The sequence below is a fragment of the Dromiciops gliroides genome, chromosome 5 (genome assembly GCF_019393635.1).
Source record: "Dromiciops gliroides isolate mDroGli1 chromosome 5, mDroGli1.pri, whole genome shotgun sequence".
Taxonomy (NCBI): Eukaryota; Metazoa; Chordata; class Mammalia; order Microbiotheria; family Microbiotheriidae; genus Dromiciops; species Dromiciops gliroides.
Window position 1 is genome coordinate 232,825,439 of NC_057865.1, and position 27,882 is coordinate 232,853,320.

Consider the following 27,882-nt stretch of genomic DNA (forward strand, 5'->3'; position numbering starts at 1 on the left):
TTTGGTGTGTTGTCTCATAGTTGTCATTCTCTTTAATGAAATTATTCATTCCCCATTTGTTCTTTGACCCACTCATTCTTTAGGATTAGATTATTTAGTTTCCAATTAATTTTTTGTTTTTGTTTTTCGTTTTGTTTTTTAGTGAGGCAATTGGGGTTAAGTGACTTGCCCAGGGTCACACAGCTAGTAAGTGTTAAGTGTCTGAGGCCGGATTTGAACTCAGGTACTCCTGACTCCAGGGCCAGTGCTCTATCTACTGCACCATCTAGCTGCCCCTCCAATTAAAATTTTTTTTTTGGGGGGGGGTGAGGCAATTGGGGTTAAGTGACTTGCCCAGGGTTACACAGCTAGTTTCAGGTGACTGAGGTTGGATTTGAACTCACGTCCTTTTGACTCCAGGGCCACTGCTCTATCCACTGCACTACCTAGCTGCCCCCTCCAATTAATTTTTAATCTGTTTACTTGGCCCTTTATTGAATGTAATGTTTATTGCACTGTGGTCTGAAAAGGATATTTAATATTTCTGCTTTTCTGCATTTGATTGTAAGATTTTTAATACCTTAATACATGGTCATTTTTTGTGAAGGTGGCATGTACAGCTGAGGAAAAGGTATAATTTCTGTTTCCATTCATTTTTCTCCAGTGGTATGTCATATTTAATTTTTCTAAAATTGTATTCATCTGCTTAACTTCTTTCTTATTTATTTTATGATTAAATCTATTTCTGAAGGGGAAATGTTGAGGTTACCCATTAGTTTTAGTGTGTATTTCCTCCAGTAACTAATTTAACCTTTCCTTTAAGAATTTGGATGCTATACCATTTGGTACATATATTTTTAGTATTGATATTACTTCATTGTCCATAGTACCTTTTAGCAAAATGTAGTTTCCCTACTTACCTCTTAATTAGTTCTATTTCAGCATTTGCTTTGTCTGAGAACATGGTTGCTTCTACTGACATTTTTACCTCAGCTGAAGCATAATATATTCCGCTCCTGTTCCTTATTTTTATTCTGTTTGTGTCTTTCTGTTTCAAGTGTTTTTCTTGTAAAGAAAATATTCTTGGATTCTAGCTTCTAATCCCATTCTGCTATCCAATTCCATTTTATGGGTGAGCTCGTTCCATTCACATTCAGTTATAATTATTAACTTTTCAGTTTTTTCCCCTATATCCTTCTTGCTGCGCCTGTGTGTGTCTCTCTCTGTCTCTCCCTCATCCTTATCCTCTCTCTCTCATACCTTCTCAAAAGTCTATTTTGCTTCTGACCACTGCCTCTCTTAATCTGCCCTTCCTTCTATCAGCTTTCTCATCCCCTCCGCCCTCCAACCTCTTATTCCCATTCCTTCTTACTTCTATGTTGGGTAAGATAGAATTCTATACCCAACTAACTGTGTGTGTATGTTATTCTCTCTTCGAACCAATTCTGATGAGAGTAAGGTTCAAGTATTATGTCCTCTTCCCCTCACAATATTCCCCTCCATTGTTTAAGTTCTTCCTTATGTGCCTTTTTTATATGAGATAGTTTTCCTCCTTCTTCCTCTCCATTTTCTTAATTTATCCCTTTCTTACCTCTTTTTTTTTTGACATCATCCCATCATAGTCAATTCATACCCATGACCTCTATCTATGTATACCCCTTCTAACTGCCTTAATAATGATGAAGTTCTTAGGAATTAAAAGTATCATCTTTCCATATAGAAGTTTTACTGTGTTAAGTCCCTTAAAATTTCTATTTCATGTTTACATTTTTATGCTTCTATTGAGTTTTATGTTTGAATGTCAGATTTTCTATTCAGCTCTGGTCTTTTCATTTGGAATGCTTGAAAGTCCTTCTCTTTCATTAAATATCCATTCTCCACCCCCACCCCCAGCATTATACTCACTTTGGCAGAGTAGGTGATTTCTTGGTTGTAATCTTAGCTCCTTTTACCTTCTAGAATATCATATTCCAATCTCTCTGCTCCTATAACTTAAAAGTTGCTAAATATAATGTGATCCTGACTGTGGCTCCGCAATATTTATATTTGGGTTTTTTTTTTTTTTTGGCTGCTTGCAATATTTTCTCCTTCACCTGGGAGCTCTGAAATTTGGAACTAATATTCTTGGGAGTTTTCATTTTGGGGATCTCTTTCAGGAAGTGATTTCGGTATTCTTTCAATTTCTGTTTTACTGTCATGTTGCAGGCTATCAAGGCAGTTTTCCTTGTTAATGTCTTCAAAGATGATGTCTGGACTCTTTTTTTTTTTTTTAAATCATGGCTTTCAGGTGGTCCAGTAATCCTTAAATTATCTCTTCTCAATTTGCTTTCTAATTCACTTGTTTTTCTGATAGATTTCAATGTTTTCTTCTATTAAATTTTTTTTTACTTTGTTTTTATTGTTTCTTGATGTCTCGTGGAGTCATTAGCTTCTAGTTGCCCAATTCTAATTTTTAAGGAGTTATTTTCTTTTTTTTTTAAAGTAATAAACATTTTTACTTAAAGTTTTGAGTTCCAAATTCTATCCCCTTCCTTCCCTTCCCCCTCCCTGAGGCAGTAAGCAATAAGATAGAGGTTATACATGTGCAGTTATGTAAAACGTTTCCATATTAGTTATCTTGTATAAGAAAACTCAAATAAAAGAAAGAAAAATGAAAGAAAGTGAAAAATAGCATACTTCCATCTGTGTTCAATCGATATCAGTTATTTCTTTGGAGGTGGATAATATGCTTTATCATTAGTCCTTTGGGATTGTCTTGGATTGCATTGCTGAGAATAGTTGTCATTCACAGTTCTTCATTGAACAATATTGCTGTCACTGTGGTATCTTTTTCCATTTGGGTAAGTCTGCTTTTTAAGTTCTCTTTAGTGGGTTTTTGTGCCTTTTCTACCATTTCAACAGTTTTGTAAGGTGTTATTTTCTTCAGTGTGTGTGTGTGTGTGTGTGTGTGTGTGTGTGTGTGTGTGTGTCCCACTAAGCTCTTGAGTCTCTCTTCATAATTTTATTGCATTGTTCTCATTTCTTTTCTCAATTTTTCCTCTGCCTCCCTTATTTGATTTTTAAAATCCTTTTTGAACTCTTTTAGGAATTCTTGTCCAGGTTGTGTCCAGTTCACATTTTTCTTTGAGGCTTTGCTTGTGGATGTTTTCACATCTGTGTCTGAGTTTGTGTCTTAATCTTCCCTATCACCATAGTAGCTTTTTTGTTGCTTGTTCATTTTTCCAGCCTAATCTTGACTTTTACCTTTATGTTAAAATTTGCCTCTTCTCCCAATGTAGAGGGGGCACTGTCTCAAGCTTCAGGTTTTATGTTTTGCTGTTTTCAGAACTAGTTGGAGTGGGGGTGCTTCCAAGCTGTTATGATCCAAAGAAAGGTGTGGTCACTGCTCTCCTGGCCCATACTTTGGTTTTTACCCAGGAAAGGACTTGCTTCCCTGAAACTACAAGTACTAGTGCTCCTCTTTTTTTTTTTTTGGTGAAGCAATTGGGGTTAAATGACTTGCCCAGGGTCACACAGCTAGTAAGTGTTGTGTCTGAGGCCAGATTTGAACTCAGGTACTCCTGACTCCAGGGCCAGTGCTCTATCCACTGCGCCACCTAGCTGCCCCCATTAATGCTCCTCTTGACCCTAGAACTGTGGCCAGGTTTCCTGTTGTCCTGTAGCCACAAGTGCTTGTACTCCTTTCTACCCAGGAACTGTGACCTGGAACTGTGTATGAGCAATGCAACTGCAAAGGGTCCCCTTTTATCTCTCTCTGACTAGTTATCCAGCCTCCTTATCTCTGGGCTGAGAACTCCCATAGCTGCTGCTACTGTCGCAGTCACCTCTAAGGCCTGCTGATGGTGTTGCTTCTACTTGTACTGTGCTCCAGGCCAGCCCTCTCCCAGGTATTACAAACTTCTCTTGCTGAACTCCTAAGTTGTCTTGGGCTGAAAAAATATCTCACCCTTTTGTTGTCTCTGTCACTCCAGAATTTGGTTGGGGCATTGAGGGTTAAGTGACTTGCCCAGTGTCACACAGCTAGTAAGTCTGAGGCTGCATTTGAACTCAGGTCCTCATGAATCCAGGGCCAGTGCTTTATCCACTGCACCACCTAGCTGCCCCCCAGAATTTAATTTGAGAAATTATCTTAAAGTTGTTTGGAGGAGAGAATGATGGGAAAGCTCAACTCAGTTGCTGCCTGTATTCCGCCATCTTGACTCTGTCCTCCTCAAAATATTTTTTAAAAGCATGTTCTTAATTCTCATGTTAACTCATGTTATTTTCCCCAATAGAATATAAGCTCCTTGAGGGCTGCAACTTTTTGCTTTTTATTTGTATCCTTGCTGTTTAACAACAGTGCCTGACACATAGTAAGTGCTTAATAATGCTTGCTGATTGTGGCCTCTCCTGCATTTGTGCTTCTGTTCACATTATCCCCTATATTTGAAATGGACTCTCCCATTCCCTTTCAAGGCCCTTTTCACATTCCAACTTATCTAAGAAACCTTTCCTGACTCCTAGAGGCAAAAGTGATCATTTTCTTCCTCAGATTTCCCATCATACTTTGCCTTCCCGGCCTTGGAATTTGTCACATGTAAGATTTTGTTTTAGTTCTTCAGTGATGCCAACTCTTTGTGACCCCATGAACCATAGCATGGTGGCCTTTTGATCCTTCACTATTCCCAAAGTCTCGCTAAACTCATGTCATGTTGTTTCCATGACATTACCTTTCCATCTCATCCTTTGCCATCCTCTTTTCCTTTTGCCTTCAATCTTTCTCACATCAGAATCTTTTCCAGTGAGCCCTACATTATTATGTGACTAAAGTATTTAAGTTTCCATCTTCAATATTTATCCTTCCAAAAGAATAGTCTGAGTTAATTTAAGTATTGACTAATTTTATCTACTTGCTTTCCAAGGGACTCTCAGAAGTCTTCTCCAGCACCACAATTCAGAAGCATTGATTTCTGTAGTGCTCTGCTTTCCTTATAGTCTAACTCTCACAGCCATACATTGGCTACTGGAGAAACCTTATCTTTGACTACATGGACCTTTGTTAGCAAGTTGATGCCTCTGCTTTTTTAGTATGCTGTCCAGATGTTCCATAGCTTTCCTTCCAAGGAACAAGCCTTTTAAAATTTAATGACTTCAGTCACCATCAGCAGTGATCAGTGAGCCCAAGAATATAAAATCTGACACTGCTTCCATTTCTTCTCCCTCTTTTTTCCGGGAAGTAATGGAACCAGTTGCTAAGATCTTGAACTTTTTGATGTTTAAGCTTCAAGCCAGCTTTAAAATCTCCTCTTTTACCCTCTTCTTTTTTGCTTTCTACTATCAGAGTGGTATTGTCTGCATATCTGAGATTATTGATATTTTTCCTGACAACCTTAATTCCAGCTTTTTAATCATCTGGCCTAGCATTTTGCATGACATACTCTTCATATACATCAAATTAATAAGGTGATAATATACATTGTTGCCATACTCTTTTTCCAATCTTAAACCCATCAGTTCTTCTTAGTCCTGCATTTCTGTGTCTTTTAAGTCTCGTTTCTTATTTAATTTGTTTCTGCCTCATGTCTGTCCTCTCTCCAGTTCGTTTTCCACTCAGTTGTCAAATTGATCTTCCTAAAAAGCAGCTTCAGTACATTCCAGTAGCTCCTTCAGGATCAAATATAAAATCCTCTGGCTTTTAAAGCCCTTAATAACATGGACCCTTCCTACCCTTTTCAGTTTTCTTATACCTTATTCCCTTCCACATGCTCTGTAATCCATTGACACTGATCTCCTTGTTCCTAGCACAAGACATGCCATTTCTCCCCTCTGTATTTTCATTAGCTTTCCCCTCTGCCTAGAACTCTTCTCACTTCCACCTCCTGGTTTCCTTCAGGTCCTAGGAAAAATCCAACCTTTTTCAAGAAGCATTTCCTGGTCCTCCTTAATAATACCATAACCTGGGCAGCTAGGTAGCACAGTAGATAAATCACCGGCCCTGGATTCAGGAGGACCTGAGTTCAAATTAAGCCTCAGACACTTGACACTTACTAGCTGTGTGACCTTGGGCAAGTCATTTAACCCTCATTGCCCCGCAAAAAACAAAACAAAACAAAACAATAATACCATGACCTGTCCTCTAATTACCTCCCTTTTTTTCACCCTGTATATAGCTTGTTGGTATATAGTTATTTGCATGTTGTTTCCCCCAATAGTTGGTGAGTTTCTTGAGCTCCCAAACACGAACTGCTTGTGGATTTCTTTCCATCTCTAGCACTTAGCATAGTATCTTAAGTTAGTATCCACTTATAAATGCTTGTTCATTTATTGACTTTTTTTGCTAGTTCTTTTCTCTCATGGTCAAGTCTGTGCCCAGCAAAGGGGGGAAAATAGAGGAAATGGATGGTTAACTGGAAATAGACAGAACTAAGAAATAGGTTAGGGGACTCGACTCTCCACATTAATCAATCTTGGATTCTGACTTAGGCCCTCAAGTGATATTTAATGATTTTATTAAGAACGTTTTGTTATATATGAATTTTTCCAACTTAGCAGAAAAGGTGACCCACATGAGAGGATGGGAGGAAGAGCTATACAATTCCCTTGTTTTAGCTTGGTATGGTTGATTTACCAGAAGGGGGCCACTGGCAAAAGTCCAGCCAAATAGACCAAATAGAGAGGTATATCCTTGAGCAATTCCAGTGAGAGGAAAAAAGTATGGTCTGGAAGGATTCAGCTCCTTCCTGTCTTGGGGGTGGGTAGTAGGAGGCTCTCCAGTGGAGATACCTTTTGGTTACATTTAAAAAAAAAACAAAACCATGCATATAAATACATGGGTCTTAGGATTTAGGGGGTCCATGTAGCCATTAGCATTTGTACTAATAAATAATTGTTATACTCACAAATTTGTTGAAAGTTACATATCCCAGGGCATTTTATGTGTTGATTTAAAATCAACATGAAGTATAAAAAATTTGTTTTAACAAGGCTTAGATGAATTCTTTTTCCTTTTGAACTTAAATCACTCTTATTCTGTCTCAAAACGTTACAGAAATGGATAGGTATAAAGAAAAAAGTATTCTCTGTGTATAGGCACATGTAGATTCAATGTATGCGCACACACACACACATCCAATAAGAGGTAACAGAGCAGTTTACCATCAGTAATTCATGCTTCAGAAGGGGGAGTGAAGGATTGTATTATAGATAATCTGGTGCAGAAGTTATTTGACATTCCAGTATGTTGCAATTATTTGCCAAGTGCGGTGGGGAATAATTTATTTTCTTTATGTTTTGCTAGCTCTGATATTTAAATCATGTTAACGAGTACATAAACGTGAAGTTAGATAATCTAGAAACATGCTGAGTAGAAAAGGGAATCTAAAACAGGTTTAAATACTGCCAGTGGATAAGCTGGACAATAAAATTTGTATAATCGTGTTTGAATACATTTAATGTGACACCTTACTTTTGTATCTACCTTGTTCTCAAAATTCGGGTTTGATAGGTAACAAAATTTTGAGAAGTAAGATAATAATGGTGATTTTCCATAGTGTTTGATGGTTGATTGACTTTTTACTTTTGTAAAGAAAGCTTAGTATAGCAGTTTTAAATTCTAATTGTTTTTATTCATTCTTACAGGCTGCTGAATCAGGAATAATCAAAGTTAAAACGATAGCTGCACGAAGCACTGAAGTTTTGACAGGTAAATTGTTTGCATTAAAAATACAGTGGTGAATGATACAAAAATCTAAGTGTAGAGGCAAAATCTTTTAGAAATAGGATCCGTTACACTTCCCTTTTCTTAAAAATTTCAGGAAAAGTTTTCCCAGTGACTTACTGTACACAATAATAGAAAATATATGTAGTCATCATATTACAAGTGAATTGTGGGGCAGCTAGGTGGCGCAGTGGGTAGAGCACTGGCCCTGGATTCAGGAGGACCTGAGTTCAAATCCGGCCTCAGACACTTAACACTAGCTGTGTGACCCTGGGCAAGTCACTTAACCCCAATTGCCTCACACAAAAAAAACCAAAACAAACCCCAAAAAACCAACAACAAAAGAAACCCAATTGAATTGTATTTCAGAAATTCATTTGTAAGTTATTTGACTGGAATTTAAACCACATTATAAATTATTAGGTACCTAGGCTAGTCTGCAAAATATTTAACTCATGATGTACTATGGTACCCATGATACATAAATGCTAAGAACATAACAGTGGACTGTATTGGTTTGGGGGTGGGGGAGGAGAAAAGAAGGGCTTCTTTCTCTCTCTCTTTTTTTTTCTTTTGGTACATACCTGGTCTTAGACAAATTTTGGAATAAAGTTTATCCATGGCACTTTCTCATCTTCTTATTTTCATTATCCCCCATTTCCTGAAAATCCTTTTTTCCCCCCTGTCTCTCACTGTCCTCATTCTGCCCTAAGATCCCTATTATAGGATATTGACTAGGTTTGAAGCACTATATATACTTTGAAATATTTGTCTGGCTCCCATCTCTACCCTCTCTCACACCATACCCATTCCCTCAATAGAATTGTTTTAGCTAGTTACAGTAAAATGTGAATGACTGATAATCCTACTTTGCTAGATGACTAAAAGTCATATGAGTCTTAAATTTCTGGCAGTATAGTAGAATGAAGGAAACATGTTAGGTAGTGTAGAAGTAGTATTTTTGTGGCGTACGGACACTTTTCAGAAACCAAACCCTGTCAGAGAGTTGTGGGTGCTGGGGCCTGCTTTTTCATACCTCTTTTCCTGTGTTCAATTCTGAACCTTCACAGTCTCCTAATAACTAAGTATGTCACTATGAATCTTATGGCAGAATTGGTGGGAGGGAAAGGAGGAGAAGAAGGTAAAATCAAGGGATTGTCCATAGTCAGTCGTATTTGAATATAATAACGGATGTTTTCCCTTGCTCCTGTCATTGTTTATATCCTGTAGGAGTGCATGTTTTAAATGTAAATGGTTTTATTTCAATAAAGATGGAATCCTTTCTTTAATTGCTATTTAGCTGAGACTTTTAACACATGGATCTTTCTCTCCCCAGTTATCCTAACTGTAGGGTTTGTAACTATCCAGAAAGGCCAAAACGTTTTTGTGCTTAAAGTTACTCTTCTTGGGGCCTGGGAAATAGTAGCATTCAACCTAGTTTCTCTTGGCACTGAAGAAGGATTCTTTAACTTATACTTCTCTCCCCTTAGACATTTTCCTTTAATGCCTCCTTTATTTTTTCTTTGTTTTCATTGCTCTCATGAATGCTGACATAAGTGGGAATGCTATGCCAGGTAATGTCAGCGGTGACAAATATATAAGATTCAGAACTGAGAAAAATTTCTTTTTCTATTTGGAAATATAATAGCATAGAAAAATAGTATTTTAAGCATACTTTATATATGAAGACAAATTCTTTAACCCTATGTTTACCTACAGATTTGATTTTTGTAATCACAGTTTGCCTTAGGAGGTAAATTAGTTGTATTATAAAAAGCATAATATTGAGAAGATGTTTTTAACAATTGTGATCATTTAAATAATAATGATAAATGACATTGTGATCATTTTAATAATAAATATGTACAAGTTATTTTCTCATAAAGATAATTTTTGTTTGATTTATTTAGTATATTTTGATACTTCTTACAGACAACAGTAGGATACTTCATTTAGCCCATTCTAATTGAACATCTGTTTACTTGCGAAAACCCTGTGCTTGGCTCTGTTTGGGAGGGAGGGAGGGGGGGGGGTGGAAAGTGAATAGGGATATTTGTTACTTGCCATTGAGAACAATGTCATTCACACAGGAAAGGTTAAAGAACAAATCAGTAGTTTAATATAATAGTATAAAAGATGTTATAAAGTAATATAATAAAATAAGTGGTAAGTGGTATAAGTTTAGAAATGGAACAGAATTTGGAGAGACCCACTGTCAGTCTTTTCCCTCCCTCCCATCAGAAACCACACCTTAAATCTACCTGGGATTCTTTGAGTTGTCAAGGCCTCCAAATTCCATTGGGAGCAAAATTCTACTTAGTACTTCTCTAACCTATTGCTGACAGTTGACATAATCATATCTGAAAAAAAATTTCCCTTTTAACCATGTTTCATTTAGCCCTGTTACTTTTTTTCCTTGTGTCTTTTCATGAATATTGACATAAGTGAGAATGCTGTGGCAAGTAATGCTAGCATTGAAAAATTGGAAAATCCAATAAGTAGCAATAAAAGCATATTTTAATTTTCATGATTGTCTCATCATTCCTATTGCCCCAGTGGACTTTGAACTACTTGAAGTCAGACTGTTGCTTTGATTTTATATGTATCCCCAGTACCTCTTACAATACATGAAGCATAGTAGACATTTAACAAATTTTTTTATTTGAATTTCAAACCCATCAGTAATTATTTCTCAAGATTGTTTTGGGATTGGCATTCTAGACAAAATTCATGTGAATTTAATACTCTCACCAAGCATAATCTGAAATGGATGTGCTAGATTATGAATTATGACTAACTAAATTCCTTTATCTTATTCAATTTCTTTTATTGACCACACTCCAATTGAGTCTTTACTGATAGCATCTCACCAGCATGTCCATGTTCTCTCTAAATTTAGGTAACTTTTTTGAGAATGATTGGAGGAATTTGACTTTAAAAAGCTGACCTACTCTCAAATTAGAGGATCTTTGCGTGATTTCAAATCTTCTGTGACTATTCAAAAAATAATTTTTCTCCAGGAAACTCCAAACTTGGTCATTATAATTATACAGTATCCATTTTCTTTTTTGTTGTTCTTATTCTGTTTGTTTATATCGTTGAAGTCATAGGGGTTTTTTTTGTTTGTCTTTTTTTTAATCAGTTCATATAGGATCTTACATATTTTTTCAGTTCTTCATGTGTGTTACCCCTGGCAGTACAGTAATATTTGATTACATTTATGTACCATGATTTGTTTATAACCATTCTTCAAGTGATTTGCATCTACTTTGAAAACATTTGAATTTTATCTTTGGTTGTTATTGTCAGTTAGCTGTCTAGTTGAATTGCAAACTCTTTGAGAATAGAGACCATACATTTTACTAATCCTTTGTATGCTTCCTGTTATTGGGTTTGGGATTTGTAATTTCATTGATGTAGGGAACTCCAGGTGAGGAAACACCTTTCACTAATACCAGGCTTCTGAGTGGTGCCTGGAGAACTGATAAGTTGAATGACTTGCTAGGAGTTACACAGTCAGGATGTAGCAGAAGGGGGACTTGAACTCCTGCCTACCATCTTTGAGGTCAGCTCTCTACTATATTGTGTGCTTGCTCACTCGTTCTCTCTCCCCCTCTCTCATATTCATATCACAGGTTTAAAGATGGAAGGAATTACTGGAAGTCATCTAGTTTCAATCCCCATATTTTAGAGTTGAGGAAACTGAGGCCTAAAGAGGATAAATGACTTGGCCAAGTGGCAGAGACAGATTTGAACCTGAGTCCTCTGATTCAAGATTTTTTTTCATTGCTGTGTTTTCCTCAAAACAACCCTTTGTGATATCTAGGTAGGACAAACATTATCATCTCCATTTTACTGATGAGGAAACAGATTTATACGTTAAGTGACTTGCCCATGTGAACAAAATTAGTATATCAATACATATTGGGGTCTAGACTTGAACCCAAGTATCCCCAAATTAAGACGGAATAATTAATTATTGAGCCCCTACTATGTACCTAGCACTATTAGACAGTATCATTGAGACCATGAGAGACCAAAGATAGAGTAGAATGTTTCACTGAAAATATTAAAAGAGTAATAATAATCTATTAATTTACATAAACATGGGTTCCCCAACCTAGCTCTAGTTGTTAAGTCTTGAAAATGCATTATGTTCTTTTTGAAAGCTTCAGAGGTAGGGAAAACATTGTTTTTTTGTCCACAGATCATGGATAATTTCTTGTCCGAGAACTTGAGTTCAGTCTTGACGATGCTGTTCTTTAACCTCTTTGGTCCTCAGTTTTCTCATCTGTAAAACTGAAGGACTGAATCACCTCCTATGTACATTTGTTTATATTTTGTATGTGTTTTTATATGTTAGAATAGCTAAGTTCCACGGGGCAGGGACAATTTCATTTTTGTTTTTGTATTCCAGTACTGCCCAGTACTGGATCATTTAAATAATAATGATAAATGACATTTTCAGAAACCAAACCCTGTCAGAGAGTTGTGGGTGCTGGGGCCTGCTTTTTCATAACTCTTTTCCTGTGTTCAATTCTGAACCTTCACAGTCTCCTAATAACTAAGTATGTCACTATGGGGCATTTAGGTGGCTTGGTTGCTAGACTGCCAGATCTGGAGTCAGGAAGACCCATCTTCCTGAGTTCTAATCTGGATTCAGACAGTAGCTGTGTGATCCTGGACAAGTCACTTAACCCTGTTTGCCTCAGTTTCCTCATCTGTAAAATAAGCTGGAAAAAGAAATTGCAAACCACTCCAGTATCTTTGCCAAGAAAACCCCAAATGGGATTATGAAGAGTCAGACATGACTCACTAAAGATGACTGAATAGCAACAAAACATTGCCCACAGTGCCTGGTACATAGTAAATTTTCTTGTGACTCAAGGCCACTGCATTTTTTGGATTGGATGGGACTTTCCTGACTCCTGGATACCACAGGAAGCAGTTCTTTGAAGGTCGTGGTTCACCGCGGTGTTATGAAACCAGCGTTTTTTTATATATATATAAGTAGTGACCGAAAGTTGGAATATTCTTCTACTCCAGATGGTCATAATACTTGAAAGATCTAGGATTTATTTGATGTGAGGACTCCCTCCACTAGTGAAAGTTACAACTCTTCTACAACTTATGTCTTTGTAATTTGCCTTGGAAGAAAATAATTAATCATCCTGTGGCTAACCAAATGATAATCCTTTGTACATTTAACTAAGCAGATCCTCTTACAACAAATAAATCCAGCCCAGCACTGAACCTTTACTCAAAAGGAATCTCTCCAGAGCTAATTTGGCTACAGAGTCACCTGAAACATAGAATTAGGACTGGAGAGGAAGATTCTCATGCTATAAGCCTATAATTCCTGGTGACAATGAAAGCCTATAAAAGATAGTAACCTCATTTATTAAACATAAATAACCACCTAGGTGGTGCAGTGGATAGAATCCTGGGCCTAGAGTCAGGAAGACATGAATTCCATCCAGCCTCAGACACTTCTAGCTGTGTACCTGGGCAAGTTGCTCAGTCTCTTGTCTGGCTCAGTTTCCTCATTTGCAAAATGGAGATGATAAGAGCACCTTATCTGTGAGATCAGATGAGATAATAATTGTTAAGAGCTTTACTCAGTGCCTTGCTCTGAGTAAGCACTATAGAAATATTAGCCATTAGTGTTTTGTGTCAGTATTAATAATCTCAACTGAAATGATTAGGAAATGGGTTATGTTATACGACTGAATTTATTGCTTAGGTGAAGTTTGTGGTAGTACTTTTGTGCCCCTTTCAACTCCTCCCTGCCTCCTTTTTTCCCCTTGCCTTTTCCTCACTTGTCTTCTGTCCTCACCTTCCTTGTCTTGCTGCTGCTTTTATTCTCTCCTTCTTATCTATGTTTTTCACCTGTTTTGACATCCCTTATTGTATACCTTCTAGCCTCAAGGATGTGGATTTTCTGGGTCCTTGGTTGGCTTATTGACCAGTCATGGTGGTATTTAACTTTTTGTATTCTGGTTTCTGATCTGATCAACTAAACTGCTGCTTCTTTCTACCTTTGTATCAATGACAACATTATCTACAAGCTTCATTTGTATCTACTAATTTGCTTGTCATGAAACGGTAAGCTTGTGGTTGAGAAGAACTGTGCACTTTTCATAGGATCCTAAATCTATGGCAGAAGCCTTAGAGTCCAACCTACTCATTTTACAGAAGAGGATGCTGAGGTCCAAGAACATTAATGGGCTCACCCAAGGTCACACAGGTAGTAAGCATTTTCCATTAGATTGTAAATAACTTTTTGAATATAATAGTTGCCCTGGAGCTAATGTTTATGCAATAAATATTACATAATGAAAATTAGTTGATCTTTAAGGTACTTTAAAGCTCTAAACCCTATAAGGTATAGGTGACAGGAGAGAACCTTATTATATTTAAAATGGGTAAAATAAGGAGAGACATTTTCAGCTTCATGGAAATTCTTTCTTGTGGGACAAAGGGAGTCCTGGGAACTGGCTATTGGAAGAAGAGAGATGATATCATAGGATGAGAATAGCTGCTATTAAATCATGCTTTTGAACCTCTAAATTGGGCCTCTTCATTGCTGTTCAGAGCTCTTTGTGAGTTCCTGCATGTAGTGTTAAAGGCCTCTCTGAATTAGTGATTATGTAGTTACTCAGGGTCTGTGCTAGGGGAGGAAAAAAAGAGGAAGCCAGCTAAGAAAGATTTATGTGTCCAAAGAGGATGTTCTTTACAGCTAGCTGGAGCCAGGTAGATGCTATCTACCTACCACAGGTACTCCAAATCTGTGTCCAAAATGTGGTCATAATGTGGCAGATGGCTTCCCAACTCTTTTTTCCCTACATGAAAAGTATATTTTTGTTATGTGATGGATTTTCCTTAATTGGGGGGAGGGGATGATGATTTGGGGGAAGCAAGTTGTTATCTACTACTTCTAGATCTAGGTTTTGGGATCTTTGTGCATAGCAGTTGTTTGGCAGAGGGGAGAGAATAGAATATGGAATTGTAATGTTTCCCATTTTTGCTCAAAGTTAACTAATAGTGGGGTTGTGGAGGAACTTATCTGTAATCCCAGGTGTTTTGGAATTTGGTTTTGAGATCCCAGTAGACATTTACCTATGAATTAAAATTGGAAAGGCAGGGAGCAACTTTCTTGGCTACTTTCAGGGGTCAAAGCAAAAGAAAGCAAGAAGCAATTCAAATTACATAGGTTTATGGAATAGTAGCCAGTTATTGTTGGCATGTCTTTCCAGACCTGAACATTGCTATGAGGGTCCAGCTTTGTTGAGAGTTTTTACAACTTCTTTTCCTTGGGATTCTACATTTGAATGATAACTCATTCTGTAAGGAGAGGATAATAAACTTCCAGTATACAAAGATCCTTACCATGGGAGAAAGGCTATAATTATTAATGACAATATATGCATGTATATATTTTCTGACAATCAAGAGCTATTAATTTACATTTTCTAAAAAAAAGAGGGTAACGCTCACTGTTGGAAAATTAGAAGATTATAAGAGGCAGAAATATTTGTATGCACATTAATAAGTATGGTTACCTACCTGGAATACTTCGTAAAGTTCTGGACTTGCGTCAAGAAGACCTGAATGTGAATTCTGCCTCAGGTACTTACTAGCTATGTGACCCTGATCAAGTCACTTAACCTCTCTGTGTCTCAGTTTTCTCATCTGTAAAATGGAGATAGTAATAGCACTTACCTTTCAGGGTGGTTGTGAGGACCAAATGACATAACATGTAAAGCATTTTGCAATCCTTAAAGTGCTTTATGGATGGTAGCTATTAACAGCATCAGAAAGGTCATGGTAATTATAAAATAGACATTGTGAAATGAATTGCGTTCCTCATAATTTAACAAATCCTACAATAATCTCTTTCATTTAACACTTGTAAATTTGTTTTAGCTTTGCATTGAAGTATTAACATGGAAAATCTTTTAATGTGGATTGTGATCCTGAAACAAAGGAACTTGGGAAATAGGACAAAGGTCCAATCTAGCTTAGTTTTGGAAAACTCCTTTGTGACATTTCCCATATCCTAGATTAGAGTTTTCCAGGACACACCATATGGGAATTTATTGTGATTTGAGGACCCTGCCTTTGGCCTGAGATTAAAAAGCCTTAGGCCCTTAGGGTTTTTCTCTGTGTAAGGCAGGCTGGTGCCCCTCCCCCTCCAGCATTCTGAGCTGAGAGCCTTAGGGGGCGCCAGCCAGGCTGGACTGCTGGGGAAAGCCCTAGCTCCCTCCACCCTTAGGGTATATACCCTGGAGATCCTGCTCCAGGCCTGGAGGTCCCAGGCATGAAGCAGGGGGCACAGCCCCTTGAGCCCTGGGTATGGTACGGCACGGCTTAATCGAGCCCCTCCAGCCGCAGCGTTAGGGTGGCCGGCGAATTAGCTTGGCATGTGCGGGGGTGCAAGGAGCCCGAGGTTTGAGGGGAGAGAAGGGATATATAGCCTGGGAGGCAGAGACGCTTGGGTGGTCACTATGCACAGAGAGGAATGGGATGGAGAAAGAGCTAGCAAGAAGGTAGAGACAGGTCGGTGAGAGAAGAAGTGCAGGGGGTTGACGAAGTGAAGAAGGCTTGGAATTAGAAGAAAGGAGTGGAGCAGTGAAGCAAGAGGTTTTTGAGTTAGAAGAGAGAATGCTACACGACGCCACAGGAGACTGAGGAACACGACGGAAAGAAAAGGGGGCTTTTCGGTTAAAAGGAGGACTAAGGAGACGCAGCAGAGAGGATGAGGACACTAAGGAGACGCAAAGGAATGCTAAGAAAGTTGCAGGCGTGGCTGACCGAGAAAGTGGAGAGTTTGTTGGCCGAGGTTTCAGGTTGCATATTTTATTTTCCTTTATTCTTATTTTTTAATTGTATCTCATAAATAAACTCTCTGCTGTTAAGTTGGAAGAGGCTTCTTAATCTTTTGCTTATCAATTTGGGAGAAGCAGTGTGGGATTTTTTAAATGGCCCTAACAGACTGGCTTAGACAATGAATAAATAGCAGTCAGATAGCCAGCCAGTCAAAAGTCCACATATTAGGTCCAGTTATTTAAAATATTTTGACATTTGAATGGCAACCGTGGCAGGATTTACGGCCCAATTATAATTTTTCTAAAGTTATAATTTTTCTTATGGATATAATTTTTCTTATAAGTCTAGTTATATAAAATTTTCAGATTAGATATAGTTAATAATTTTTTTTTACAAATGTCAAAGAAATTTTCTTGTGTAGGGTCATATAAAATGTTAGTGGTGGAGTCAGGTCTTGTTATTTCCTATCATTTTTTTTCAAACAGATAATTAAATAGATATTTGTGAATTCTTTATAGATAATATAGGATGTTTCATTTACTGTTTTCTCTTTTGAAAATAACTTTAAAAACAACTCTCATGTCTCATATCTTTTGTTCCTAATTGTTTAACTGAGATTAGTGAAGCTCCATTTAATCATTATAAAAACATATTAGATAAAATAAGTACCTCATTTTAAATACAGTACATTATTTATGTAATGTGTTTCAGTGTCTTAAATATTTGCTTTTCCTTAGGAGGTTCTATAAAATCAGTATTTTAAGTAAGGTTTAGAATTACAGTTGCTCTTGCTTTAAGAAAAACAGCTATGAAAAATCTCAAACATATTGAAGCAATAACTGAAGATTAGTTTTTCTTTTTAATTTTTCTTACCTTTGTTTTTTATATCATTGTTACTTCCAAGTATATTCTTCCCTCCCCAAAGAATCATTTCTTGAAACAAATTAAAAAAAAGAATGATAAAGAGCAGTTTAACAAAACTGATGAACATTATCAACCTAGTCTGACAGTGTATACAATGTTCCATACCCACAGTATACCACTTCTGCAAAGAAGAGACCAGGAGTACATTTTTCTGCTTTATTATTACAATTAGTACAAGGCTTTATTATTATAATCATATATTGTATTGGGTTGTAACTGGTTTTTTTTTTTTCAATTTACATTGTTGTAGTCATTGTGTAAATTGTTTTCCTGGTTATCTTTACTTTGCAGCTGATCATATAAATCTTCCCATACTTCACTGTGTTATTGTTTCCATGGCTCAATAATATTCCATTACATTCATGTATTGGGATTTGCTTAGTAATTTCCCTGGTCAGTGGGTTTCTTGATTCCAGTTCTTTGCCTTAACAAAAAGTGCTACTATTAATTTTTTGGCATGTGTTGGCACTTTATATCTTTGACTTGGGGCATGTACGTGTCAGTGAGGTCTCTGTGTCAAAGGGTTATGGACATTTTATTTTTTTAAATAATTTTTTATTGAAATCTGTTTTTATATCACCTACATTTCCCAATGTATCCCTTATCTCTGCCCCTCCCAGAGAGCCATTCCTTAAAACAACAAATAAAAAAGAGGGGAAAAACAGTTCAGCAAAACTAGCCAGCATAATGGTTAACATTATTAAAAACATCTGACATTTTATGCAGTATTCCATACCCTTAGTCTTTCATGTCTTTAAAGCCAAGGAAGGGGTTTTCTCATATTTTCTTTAGGGCCAAGTCTGGTCATTATCCTCTCTTAGCCTTCCATTTGGATTCTTTTATTGTTTCATTTTATATTGGGGGGTGGGGGGGTGGGGGGGAGAGACAGACTCTGTGTGTGTCTGTAAGTCGGTAGCTAGTTGGTGCTGTGGGTAGAGTGCTGGACAGTTAGCAAGACCTGTGTTTAAATCTATCCTTAAATATTCCTTATCTGTATAACCTTGCCATTTACCCCAGCTTGATTTCAGTTTCCCCGTCTTTAGAACTGAAAATAATAGCATTTGTCTTCCAGTGGTTGTGAGGATAAAATGAGGTGATGGTGATGGTGACGGTGGTGATGAGCGTGGTCCTGCTTATTTCATTTTGTATCATTTCATATCCTTTTCTGGATTCACCTTCTTTATTCCTTATAGCACAATGATAATCAGTTACTTTTATGAATCACAATTTGTTTAGCCGTTTCCTAGTCGGTGGATATCTGTTAGTTTTTAATTCTTTGCTCCCACAAAAATGTCCTGCTATAATAAATATTTTGTTATATAATGACTTTTTGTCATTGGGCTCCTTGAGGTATAAGCTTCATAGTGGGATCTCTGGGCCCAAAGGGTATGAACATTTTAGTTGCTTTCTTTGCATAATTGCAAAATACTTTATTGAATATTTGGACCAGTTCATAACTCCACCAACAATGCATTAATGTCCCTGTCTTCCCACAATCTCTCCAACACTGAATATTATAATCTTTTAATTTTTTTATTGTGAGGTTGAAAGCTCAGGTTTGTTTTGTTTGCAGTTCTCTTAGTAGTAGTGATTTGAAGCTATCTTTCAGATTATTGTTAATAGTTTAATATTCTCCTTTTTGAGAATTATTGGTTTGTGTTCTTTGACCTCTTGGGGAATGAGCGGCTTTTGTTTTTTAAATCTTTGAAATCTTTAAATTAAATTAAATCTTTAAATCCTTCTGTTGTCTATATATCTTGGATATGAGTTTCCCAGCAGATATTTGATACAAAAATGCTTCCTATTCTGTAGATTCCTTTCTCATCTTTATTGCATTAAGTTTGTGCAGAAGCTTTTTAATTTCATGTGGTCACAGTGATGTTGTGACCAAGAATGTATTCCCAGCCAGAGCTGTGAAATGCACTTGATCTGGTTCTCTTCTGATTTGTATGAAATAATCTTTAACATATGAGAACATGGGGTATTGGCAGTAGTAGACCTGTCCAAGAAGACCTGGGTTCCAGTTTGGCACATACTGGCTGTTTGACCTGGGGCAAGTCTTTTAATCTCTTAGTGATCTGGGCAGCTCTCTGAGACTGCAAGTTACTGAAAAGGTGCAGACAAGAATTTCCCTGTACCAGTGAAATCTTAAGTATGTCTCTGACCATATCCCTGTCTGTCATCTTTAATATTTAGTTTATGCAGCCATTTTGAGTTTATTAAGGTTTATGATGTAAAGTCCTGGGCTATGATTTGGAGCAGCCTTTCACGTGATTGATAGTTTGAACTTCTTCTGAAGGGTTTTGTTGTGTTTTTTTTAAGTGAGGCAATTGGTTAAGTGACTTGCCCAGGGTCACAAAGCTAGTAAGTGTTAAGTGTCTGAGGCTGGATCTGAACTCAGGTACTCCTGACTCCAGGGCTGGTGCTCTATCCACTGTGCCACCTAGCTGCCCCCTGTAGGCCACCTTTTTAAAAGGGAGATTCAGATAAATTCATTTGATGAACATTTCAAATATGATTTACTTTATAAAAATAAGTTTTGTTTTATAGGATTTAGAGCTGAAAGGTACTTAATAAAGCATCTGGCTAAGTCTTTTATCACAGATGTGGAAACTGAATTCCAAAGAGATTAAGTGACTTGGTCAGACTTCCTACAGGTGTAAATAGCAGAAACTAGCATTTGAATTCAAGGACTTTGACTCTAAATTGTGTGGTGTTTTCCATTTTTCCCTTTATACTTTTTGTCTTTCTATGTTTGTCTGCCTATCCCTACTTTATTTTCCTATCCATCCCCCTCAAACAGCCATGAAATAGAACTGAAATATATTGATTGTTGATTTTATTTTTTTAAATAAAAGCTTTAAATTCCTGGTTCGTAATTTTAAAAGCAGATAAAAAATGTTTTCTATTTCTTTTCCTTTCCTGGCTGGCCCAAGTCTGATCTAGATTAAATTGCTTTTTAATTTAGATGGTTTCTGACCATGTTGATTATGAATTTTTTGGTTACAGCACCTGTATCCTATATCTTACTCTATTACTAATTGCTCTTCAAAGGTTATCTTGTTTGTATTTTAGATGCCTCTTTGTGCTTTGTGATCTATAATGTGTATTTAGTTCTTAAGTGATACTATGCTTTATAAGCATAATATCAGTATTATGGCTGGAGAGGTACCCAATATTTATTTCACCAATTCAGTGATGATGTTACGAAGTTTCAAGAGTGTTCCTTTTTTTTTTTTTTTAAACTTCTGTTCGAATCTTGTTTTATATTCTAAAATTATGACTTTATTTATGGTCTCCTTTCTGCAATAAGAAGAGTAGGAAATAGAGTGCTCCTCAAAAAGGAGGATAGAAAGATATGACATTTTCGAAGGGATAGAATTAAGGTGGGCCATAAATATAAATATCAAAGCTTTCTCTCAGAATCTTCTGTTCCTACTACCGCAGGTTCTTAATTTTCATAGAATCAGAACATTTTAGAGCTGGAAAAGACCTTAGGGTTCCTTTCATCCAGTCAAGTCAGGTGAGGAAACTGAGTCACAAAGAAGTTAGATTGTCTAGGGTCACACAGAACTGGGAATTCAGACATAGACCTCCTGATTTCAAGTACAATATTCTTATCACTGTTGTGGGCTGCGATTTCTCTTTCTTTCTTTCTTTCTTTCTTTCTTTCTTTCTTTCTTTCTTTCTTTCTGTCTTTCTGTCTTTCTGTCTTTCTGTCTTTCTGTCTTTCTGTCTTTCTGTCTTTTTTGGCATTTTATTTTTAAGAAATTATTTTTATTAGGGAAAAATCACTGCTATTAATTATCGAGTAAATCTATTCAGTTATAAATTGTTTAATAATTTACTTTATATGTATTCTAAAGCCTTAAAAGAGAATAGCTCAGAGGTTGTTCAGCCTTTCCTGATGGGATGTGGAACCAAGGAACCAAAGATCACTCAGCTGTGTCTAGCAGCAATTCAGAGGCTTATGTCACATGAAGTTGTTTCTGAGGTAAGAGAGGCATACTATCTGCAATTTTTTCCTTGGAATAGAATAATGTAGATTTTCATAAATCTGAAAGAAAATGTGCTTGATTTTTAGTTTGGGATACTAATTTAATGAAGAGATTTAAATTCAGGGAAATTGCTATATTATAAAATACCGTCAAGAAGGCAACAAGAATTTATTGAATCAAATGTATATGTGATTTGTATATATTAAATATATGTATAAGCTACATATATTGATTTGCATGCATTTAATACATTGTTGTAGTTTGTCTTTGTTTTCAAAGAGGACCTTGACATCAGAAAAGTGATGTCATGACTTGCAGTGAATTGAATTTAAGTGAGGGAGGGCTATACAAAGGCTCCAGCCTCACTCTCTCCTCCAGAGCCATCTGGGTCCAGTGGCAAGATGTATACATCAGGACAACTGGAGATGGCCCCAGATGCAAGTGGGAGACCTTATCATTTTTAAGCTAAGGTCTCTCACAGCTCTCAGTTTGCCTGAGGCAAAACCTGTTTAGTGGTTAAGATTACATAATTCTTTACTCAAGGAATTTATGATTTTATATATCAATGTCTTATAAACTAGATTAGAATTTTTATAATCAAAGAGCAAATATTTAGTTTTATCATATACATTGTTATTTCCTAAAGTTAATTGCTTTGAAAAGCTTTGTAAATGATATAACCATGTTCAATAGTTTGTTTAAAGGGAAGAAAAGGACTTTATGAGTTTATCGACTGTATAAAATTACTTGCTCTTTATTGATTTCTGTATGTTTTTAGAGCTACATGACAATGGTTTTCCTATGTGAAACCTGATATATTTCAAGTATATTCAGTGCCTACCTTACAGACTTTCATGACCATATATTAATTCTTTGCTCTGAAGGATATGTTAAGCTGTTTCAAAGCAACAAATTACACAAACCCAAATACTTCTTGCTGAACAGTATAAATCCCAGTTTATTTCATATATGTGTAGACCCTTTTGGTGTAGCATATATGTGATATAGCATATGTTGATGATTTTTTTTTTTAATTGGCCATAGCAGCTCATGCTTTTACCTTTGGTGGAGCGTATATCCATACCCATGAAGTTGTGGGTTCCTAAGATATTGAAGCATATTAAGGAAAAATGTTGACATGATATAAACAAAATAACCAACATGCAAAATTTGTCAACTTTGGTAGATCCATATTTATTGAGAATTCTAAATTAATATGAGAGACAAGTTGTGTCAGGGAATTAGTTACAGAGATAATGAAAAAAGAAGAGCAGAAAAGGGAAATTTGACAAATATTTGAAGAAAAAATTATCATTGTAATCAGCTGCTTTCTTTCGACTAGGTATTTCTATAACTCCTTGTTCATATTTGAACATATCTAAATATGAGCAACCATACTTAGGAAAACTAGGTGCTACTTAGAATTTTCTGGGGAAAAATTTAAGCCTCTCCAAAACTAGTTGACATGCATGAGAAAGGATACAGTGGCATAGGAATGAATGATATTCACCATTTTGTGTGTGTTTCTTTGGGGGTGAGAAGATCTTCCTTTCTGATATCTGATATCTATATGATATCATTGTATTAGTGAAACATTTTACTAATGTTGGAAGCTCCTGGTGTAGAATTTATAATTTCGTAGTTTAGAGAGTAATCTTAGCTCTGGAGAAAAGTGTTATACCCAGGGTCATCTAGTTATTATGTACTGTCAGAGGCAAGACTTGGACCCATGGTCTTCTAGATTCCAGGTTTAGCCATCTTTCTGCTACGCCATGCTGACTTTTCATTCACCAGTGTGATAGTCATAATAATACCTCTTTTGGGGGAAAGGCACTATTTATGAACTTTCTCTTTGGTTGAAGATTTTTGTAAAGTAAATATTAGGAGGTAAAGTATCTAGGTTCAGACCTCAGTCTGCTACTTACTATCTGAGTGACTGTAAACAAGTCACTTAACTTCCAGGGGGCTTTGTTTCCTCATCCTATAAAGAGACTAAATAATTGCTAAAATTCCTCCATTCTGTAGGGCATATCATTTATATTTTGCATATGGCTTAAACAGATGTATTTTATTTAATCGATAACAATTGACATACTATTTTACAGACTGCTGCGGGGAACATCATCAACATGCTTTGGCAGCTGATGGAAAATAGCCTTGAAGAACTAAAGTTACTTCAAACAGTTCTTGTTCTTTTAACAACCAATACTGTAGTTCATGATGAAGCCCTCTCTAAGGTAGAAACTCTTTTCTGCCCCATTTAATTGTTTCTCTGGTAGTCTCTTTAATTCAGACCAATTTCAGGAGAAAACTGCATTTACTGGAAATAAATACAGCATTAGTGTGGACATTGTTTTGGCTAGTGATCACAGAATAGACCCAGGAGTAAGCAACCTTTTTTATCCTGAGTTTTACCATTAAATGAACTTACAGCAACTTCCAGACCTAAGGCATAGGTCAGGTTTTATCTTAAAATAATTTAAAATAATTAATAAGCTATGCAATATTACTTTTTCATTAATTTTTTTTCCAAAATATTAAACGATATTTACACAGTCATTTAAAATGTGCAAATTGCTATTACTTGACTCACACCCTGACCTTGTGAGGATCTATTTATCTACATCTGCTACAGGTATTATCATCCCTAATTTGCGGTGGGGAAATCTGAGACCAAGAGTTTAGGTGTCTTGTCTGTGGTAATTCAGCTAGTAAGTTTAAGGGGAGGAATTTGAACTCAAAGTAGCATAAATTATATTTAGCATGTGGAGATACTGCTTACCAAAATGAAGCCAACTACTATATAGATATGTGTGGGTTATCTTATGAAAACAGGGATGAGCTAGTAAAAAATAATTTTATTTTGAGCTTTTAAAATCAGTACTTCACATTTTTGGGAGAACCCATTTTCTGCATCTTCTAACCTCCCGTAGGATTCTATTGTAACACCTGTCCTGATGCCTCCATTCATACTGGCTATTGGACCATTGAACTTTTATCGCATGTAGTTAAAGCTTAGTATGACACAGCTCATGAGGTGGATATCAATTTTGCCCTTCTAGCACTATTGTTACGAAAAGACATATAGTTTTTCTTATGCCTCTTCTAATGTTAAAACTCTAAAACAAAAGGATAACTAGCCATGATCTTAAATGTTTTTTTTTTATTTGAATTGGACTCTTTTCTTCACATTTCTATTTTTACTTGTCTGACCATTCCTCCTTGATCTCCACTGGTTAATTTTTCTCCTCTGGATCTTTATGTGTATCTTTCTATGTCTGTCTCTGTGCCTTTCTTTCTCTCTTAGTCTTTGTTTCTGCCTGCTGTCTCAGCCACACTCATGGCTTCACTCACCACTTTTATACATATTACTCCCAAATTTTTGTCATCATCTTCCTCAGAATCTTTCAGTGGTCCCTTTTATCTCCTTTTAGGATAAATTGAAATTATTTCTTCTCTCATTATGTTCTTCCACAGTTGATTTCCAACTCAATTTTCCATCTATATTTCATGCTGCTTTTCTTCACATACCCTGATTCTAACCAGACAGGAATTTCTAACTGTTCCTGATACTGGATCATTGATAGAGAGCTGAAAGGACCAGTTCCCTCATTTTTTAGATGTGGCACCATCCTTTATGGTTTTCCCATCTTAAAGGTCTTTTGAAATCCTTTGCTTTCCCATAGGCTACCTCTTCCTGGCTCTTACTCCCTTTATTACCTTTCTACTGCTTAAATTAGGAGGGATCTGAAATCAGTTATATAATTGACAAATACTTATTAGTACAAGTAAATTAGTTTTAATGAAAGCATTTTCTTTTATTTCTAATTGTGGAATGAAAAGCTTTAACAACTGCCTGTGTGACATTGATTAAAGAACTTAACCCCTGAGCTTCAGTTTTTTTCATGTGTAAAATGAGGGTTGGATTCTGATTTCTGAAGTCTTTTCTAGTTTTGAATTTGAGGCTGTTAAAGGAATTTCACATATTAGCAAACAGGTGAGGAAAATCTTTGTGTGGCTGGGCATAGGTGGGGTTCCTGAAATCACTAGACTAACTTAAAACTAGCCTTGAAAATAAGCCTACTATATCATCAATCAGTCAGCTTTCATTAAATGTATATTGTATACCAGGCACTGTGGTATGTGTTGCAAACATAAGGACAAAATTGAAATAATCCCAGCCCTCAAGGAACTTAATTCTAACATGAACATGTACTACAAAATGAACACACAGTAGTTTGGAAGAGATCTTTTATATTACAAAAGTAGGAGTTGAGGACTCTCCTCCATGCCAAATCTCTTGCTTTAAACTTGAGAGGGTAGTCTAAGGGATGCTGGAAATAGGGAAGGCTTTTCTCTTGTTGCTGGTTTTTCTTCAGCCCCTAGAAGCCACACTGCCCTAGTTCAAATATGCCCTTTTGGTTCTTTCCCCCCTACCCAAGGATAAGTTATGTTCCTTCCTCCAACCTTAATCATGTATCTTTCCTCCCATCTCTTCTCTCTGCTCTGGCCAGCTGAATATTTGGCTTTCCAGAACATTCCATGTTATTGAGCTAATTATTCACATCTTTATGGAAAAGTGTGTATATAGAGAATCATATCCCTGTAAATAATTTAATATTTTATTTTATACACACATACATTCATAGAAAACATCCCTCTCATTCTGTAATAAAGATATTGTCCTTTGTTCACCTAGACTTCTTTTACAATAAAGTTTGCCAAATGTCTCTGCTTATACAAAAGCAGAAATTAATTTTGTTACTTCAGATAGAAAAAAGAAAATGGGTCAGTGGTGTTAAATTTTATTTTCATTACCTGAAAATTGCTTTTTCAGGCAATTGTTCTTTGTTTTCGCCTGCACTTTACAAAAGATAATATTACAAATAATACAGCTGCTGCTACTGTACGACAAGTTGTTACTGTTGTTTTTGAGAGGATGGTCGCTGAGGATGAACGACATAAAGGTAAATTTGTTATTTCCTTTCTTTTGTGGTAGTTAAGTTCTTGTTAGTATGGTTTTCCATCAGTTATTGATATTTTGATGTTTTGTTTTTTGGGGATATATTAATAATAATGCTTTTTAAAATATATGTGTTTTCTGTAGATTGAATTATATATCCCTTTATCTTGATTATATGAAATGTATCTGTTACTTAAGTGACAGCAAGTTTATTTTTCTATAGAATAAATTGATTCAAAAGATTATTACTAAGATCATTAATTTTTTGTTGTTTTATTCAGTCAATAAATGATGGAATAATTACAATCTTTTCCTTTGTAGAGTTTGTTTTATGTTCACTTGCTTTATATTTTTTTATGCATTTTTGTCTAAAATGTTTTTCTTTTGGGGTTATATTAGTGACTAATGATAACACCACTTGTTGAGAAAAATAGTTCTATTTGGATTTAGATTCTGTTTCTTGACTTTCTGATTGTTTTATTAAAGCAATATTTCTACTAAATTTGGCTTTGATTTGTACTACCTTTCCTGAAAAAAAAGATGAAGTTCTACTGGATAGAAATGTTAATTGTTTAAAAAGATTTAATGCTAATTAGTATGTCCTATATAGTTATTTGGGTCATGTTCAGGGAAAAAAAACACCAAGATAACTCTTTGATTTATATGTCTTGTATATTTGTATAAAACAAAAAAGTTCTCCTGCAGGGAATCTTAATCTATGCACCTTTTGAGACCTTCTAATAAAACATTAAGCAATGAGCCTGCATCAGAGATGTAACCTGAGTAATTGACTAATCATTAAGTCCATGGGAACTAGCAAGAATGCTCACAGAAATGGGAATTAATTGTGTAGTAAACTTAATATATTTCTACTTTATTTAAGTTAATATTCAGAAACCAAGTAGAATGGTTGTCCATTTGAGTATTTTCTTGTTGTGGGAACCTTCCATTTATTGACCAACATAGAATCTTGGTTGGGATCCTTACAAGTGAATTCTGTTTCAGACAATTCCATGTTGTCTTGTTTTTGTTTTTGTTTTTAAGAGGACTATTACTCTGAAATTATAATGAAAATAATTAAGGAGATATCCTATATGGAAATGTATCTTGGTCAGGCTCCATTCCATCAAACTGTAGGCACATGATTTACTATCCAGTTTTTGTGAATTCACATAACATTCCATTTTGATTACAGATGTTGTGGAGCAGCCAGTTTTGGTTCAAGGAAACAGTAATAGGCGCTCTGTGAGTACCCTGAAGCCCTGTGCAAAAGATGCATACATGCTCTTCCAGGTATTCATATGAAAGAAATTGCTTTTGTCACTTTATGGTTTTTTTTCTTAATGCTCTTTAGAGCTTTAAATCTAGTTTCAATTTTCTTATTAGAAAAAGTATGTTAAAAATGAGTTCTTATTATTTACAATGGAAATATAATTTAGTAGTTAAATGTTAAGTGATATTTGAGTTTTAAAAATTAAAGAATGGAGAGTAGT

At 36.0% G+C, this 27,882-nt stretch overlaps 1 protein-coding gene across 6 annotated transcripts in view; it reads left to right on the forward strand.

Annotated features, from left to right (window-relative positions):
• The window catches only part of MON2 (MON2 homolog, regulator of endosome-to-Golgi trafficking), a 138,180-nt gene that overhangs the window by 12,971 nt on the left and 97,327 nt on the right, over positions 1–27,882 (forward strand). For 5 of the 6 annotated variants that reach the window (XM_043965855.1, XM_043965857.1, XM_043965856.1 and 2 more), the window contains exons 2-6: positions 7,597–7,660; positions 21,295–21,422; positions 23,532–23,663; positions 26,264–26,393; positions 27,585–27,682. In XM_043965855.1, the coding sequence (XP_043821790.1) occupies positions 7,597–7,660; positions 21,295–21,422; positions 23,532–23,663; positions 26,264–26,393; positions 27,585–27,682 (552 nt within the window). Of the gene's footprint in view, positions 1–7,596; positions 7,661–9,232; positions 9,250–21,294; positions 21,423–23,531; positions 23,664–26,263; positions 26,394–27,584; positions 27,683–27,882 lie in introns of all 6 variants that reach the window. The other variant, XM_043965860.1, reaches the window with a different exon arrangement.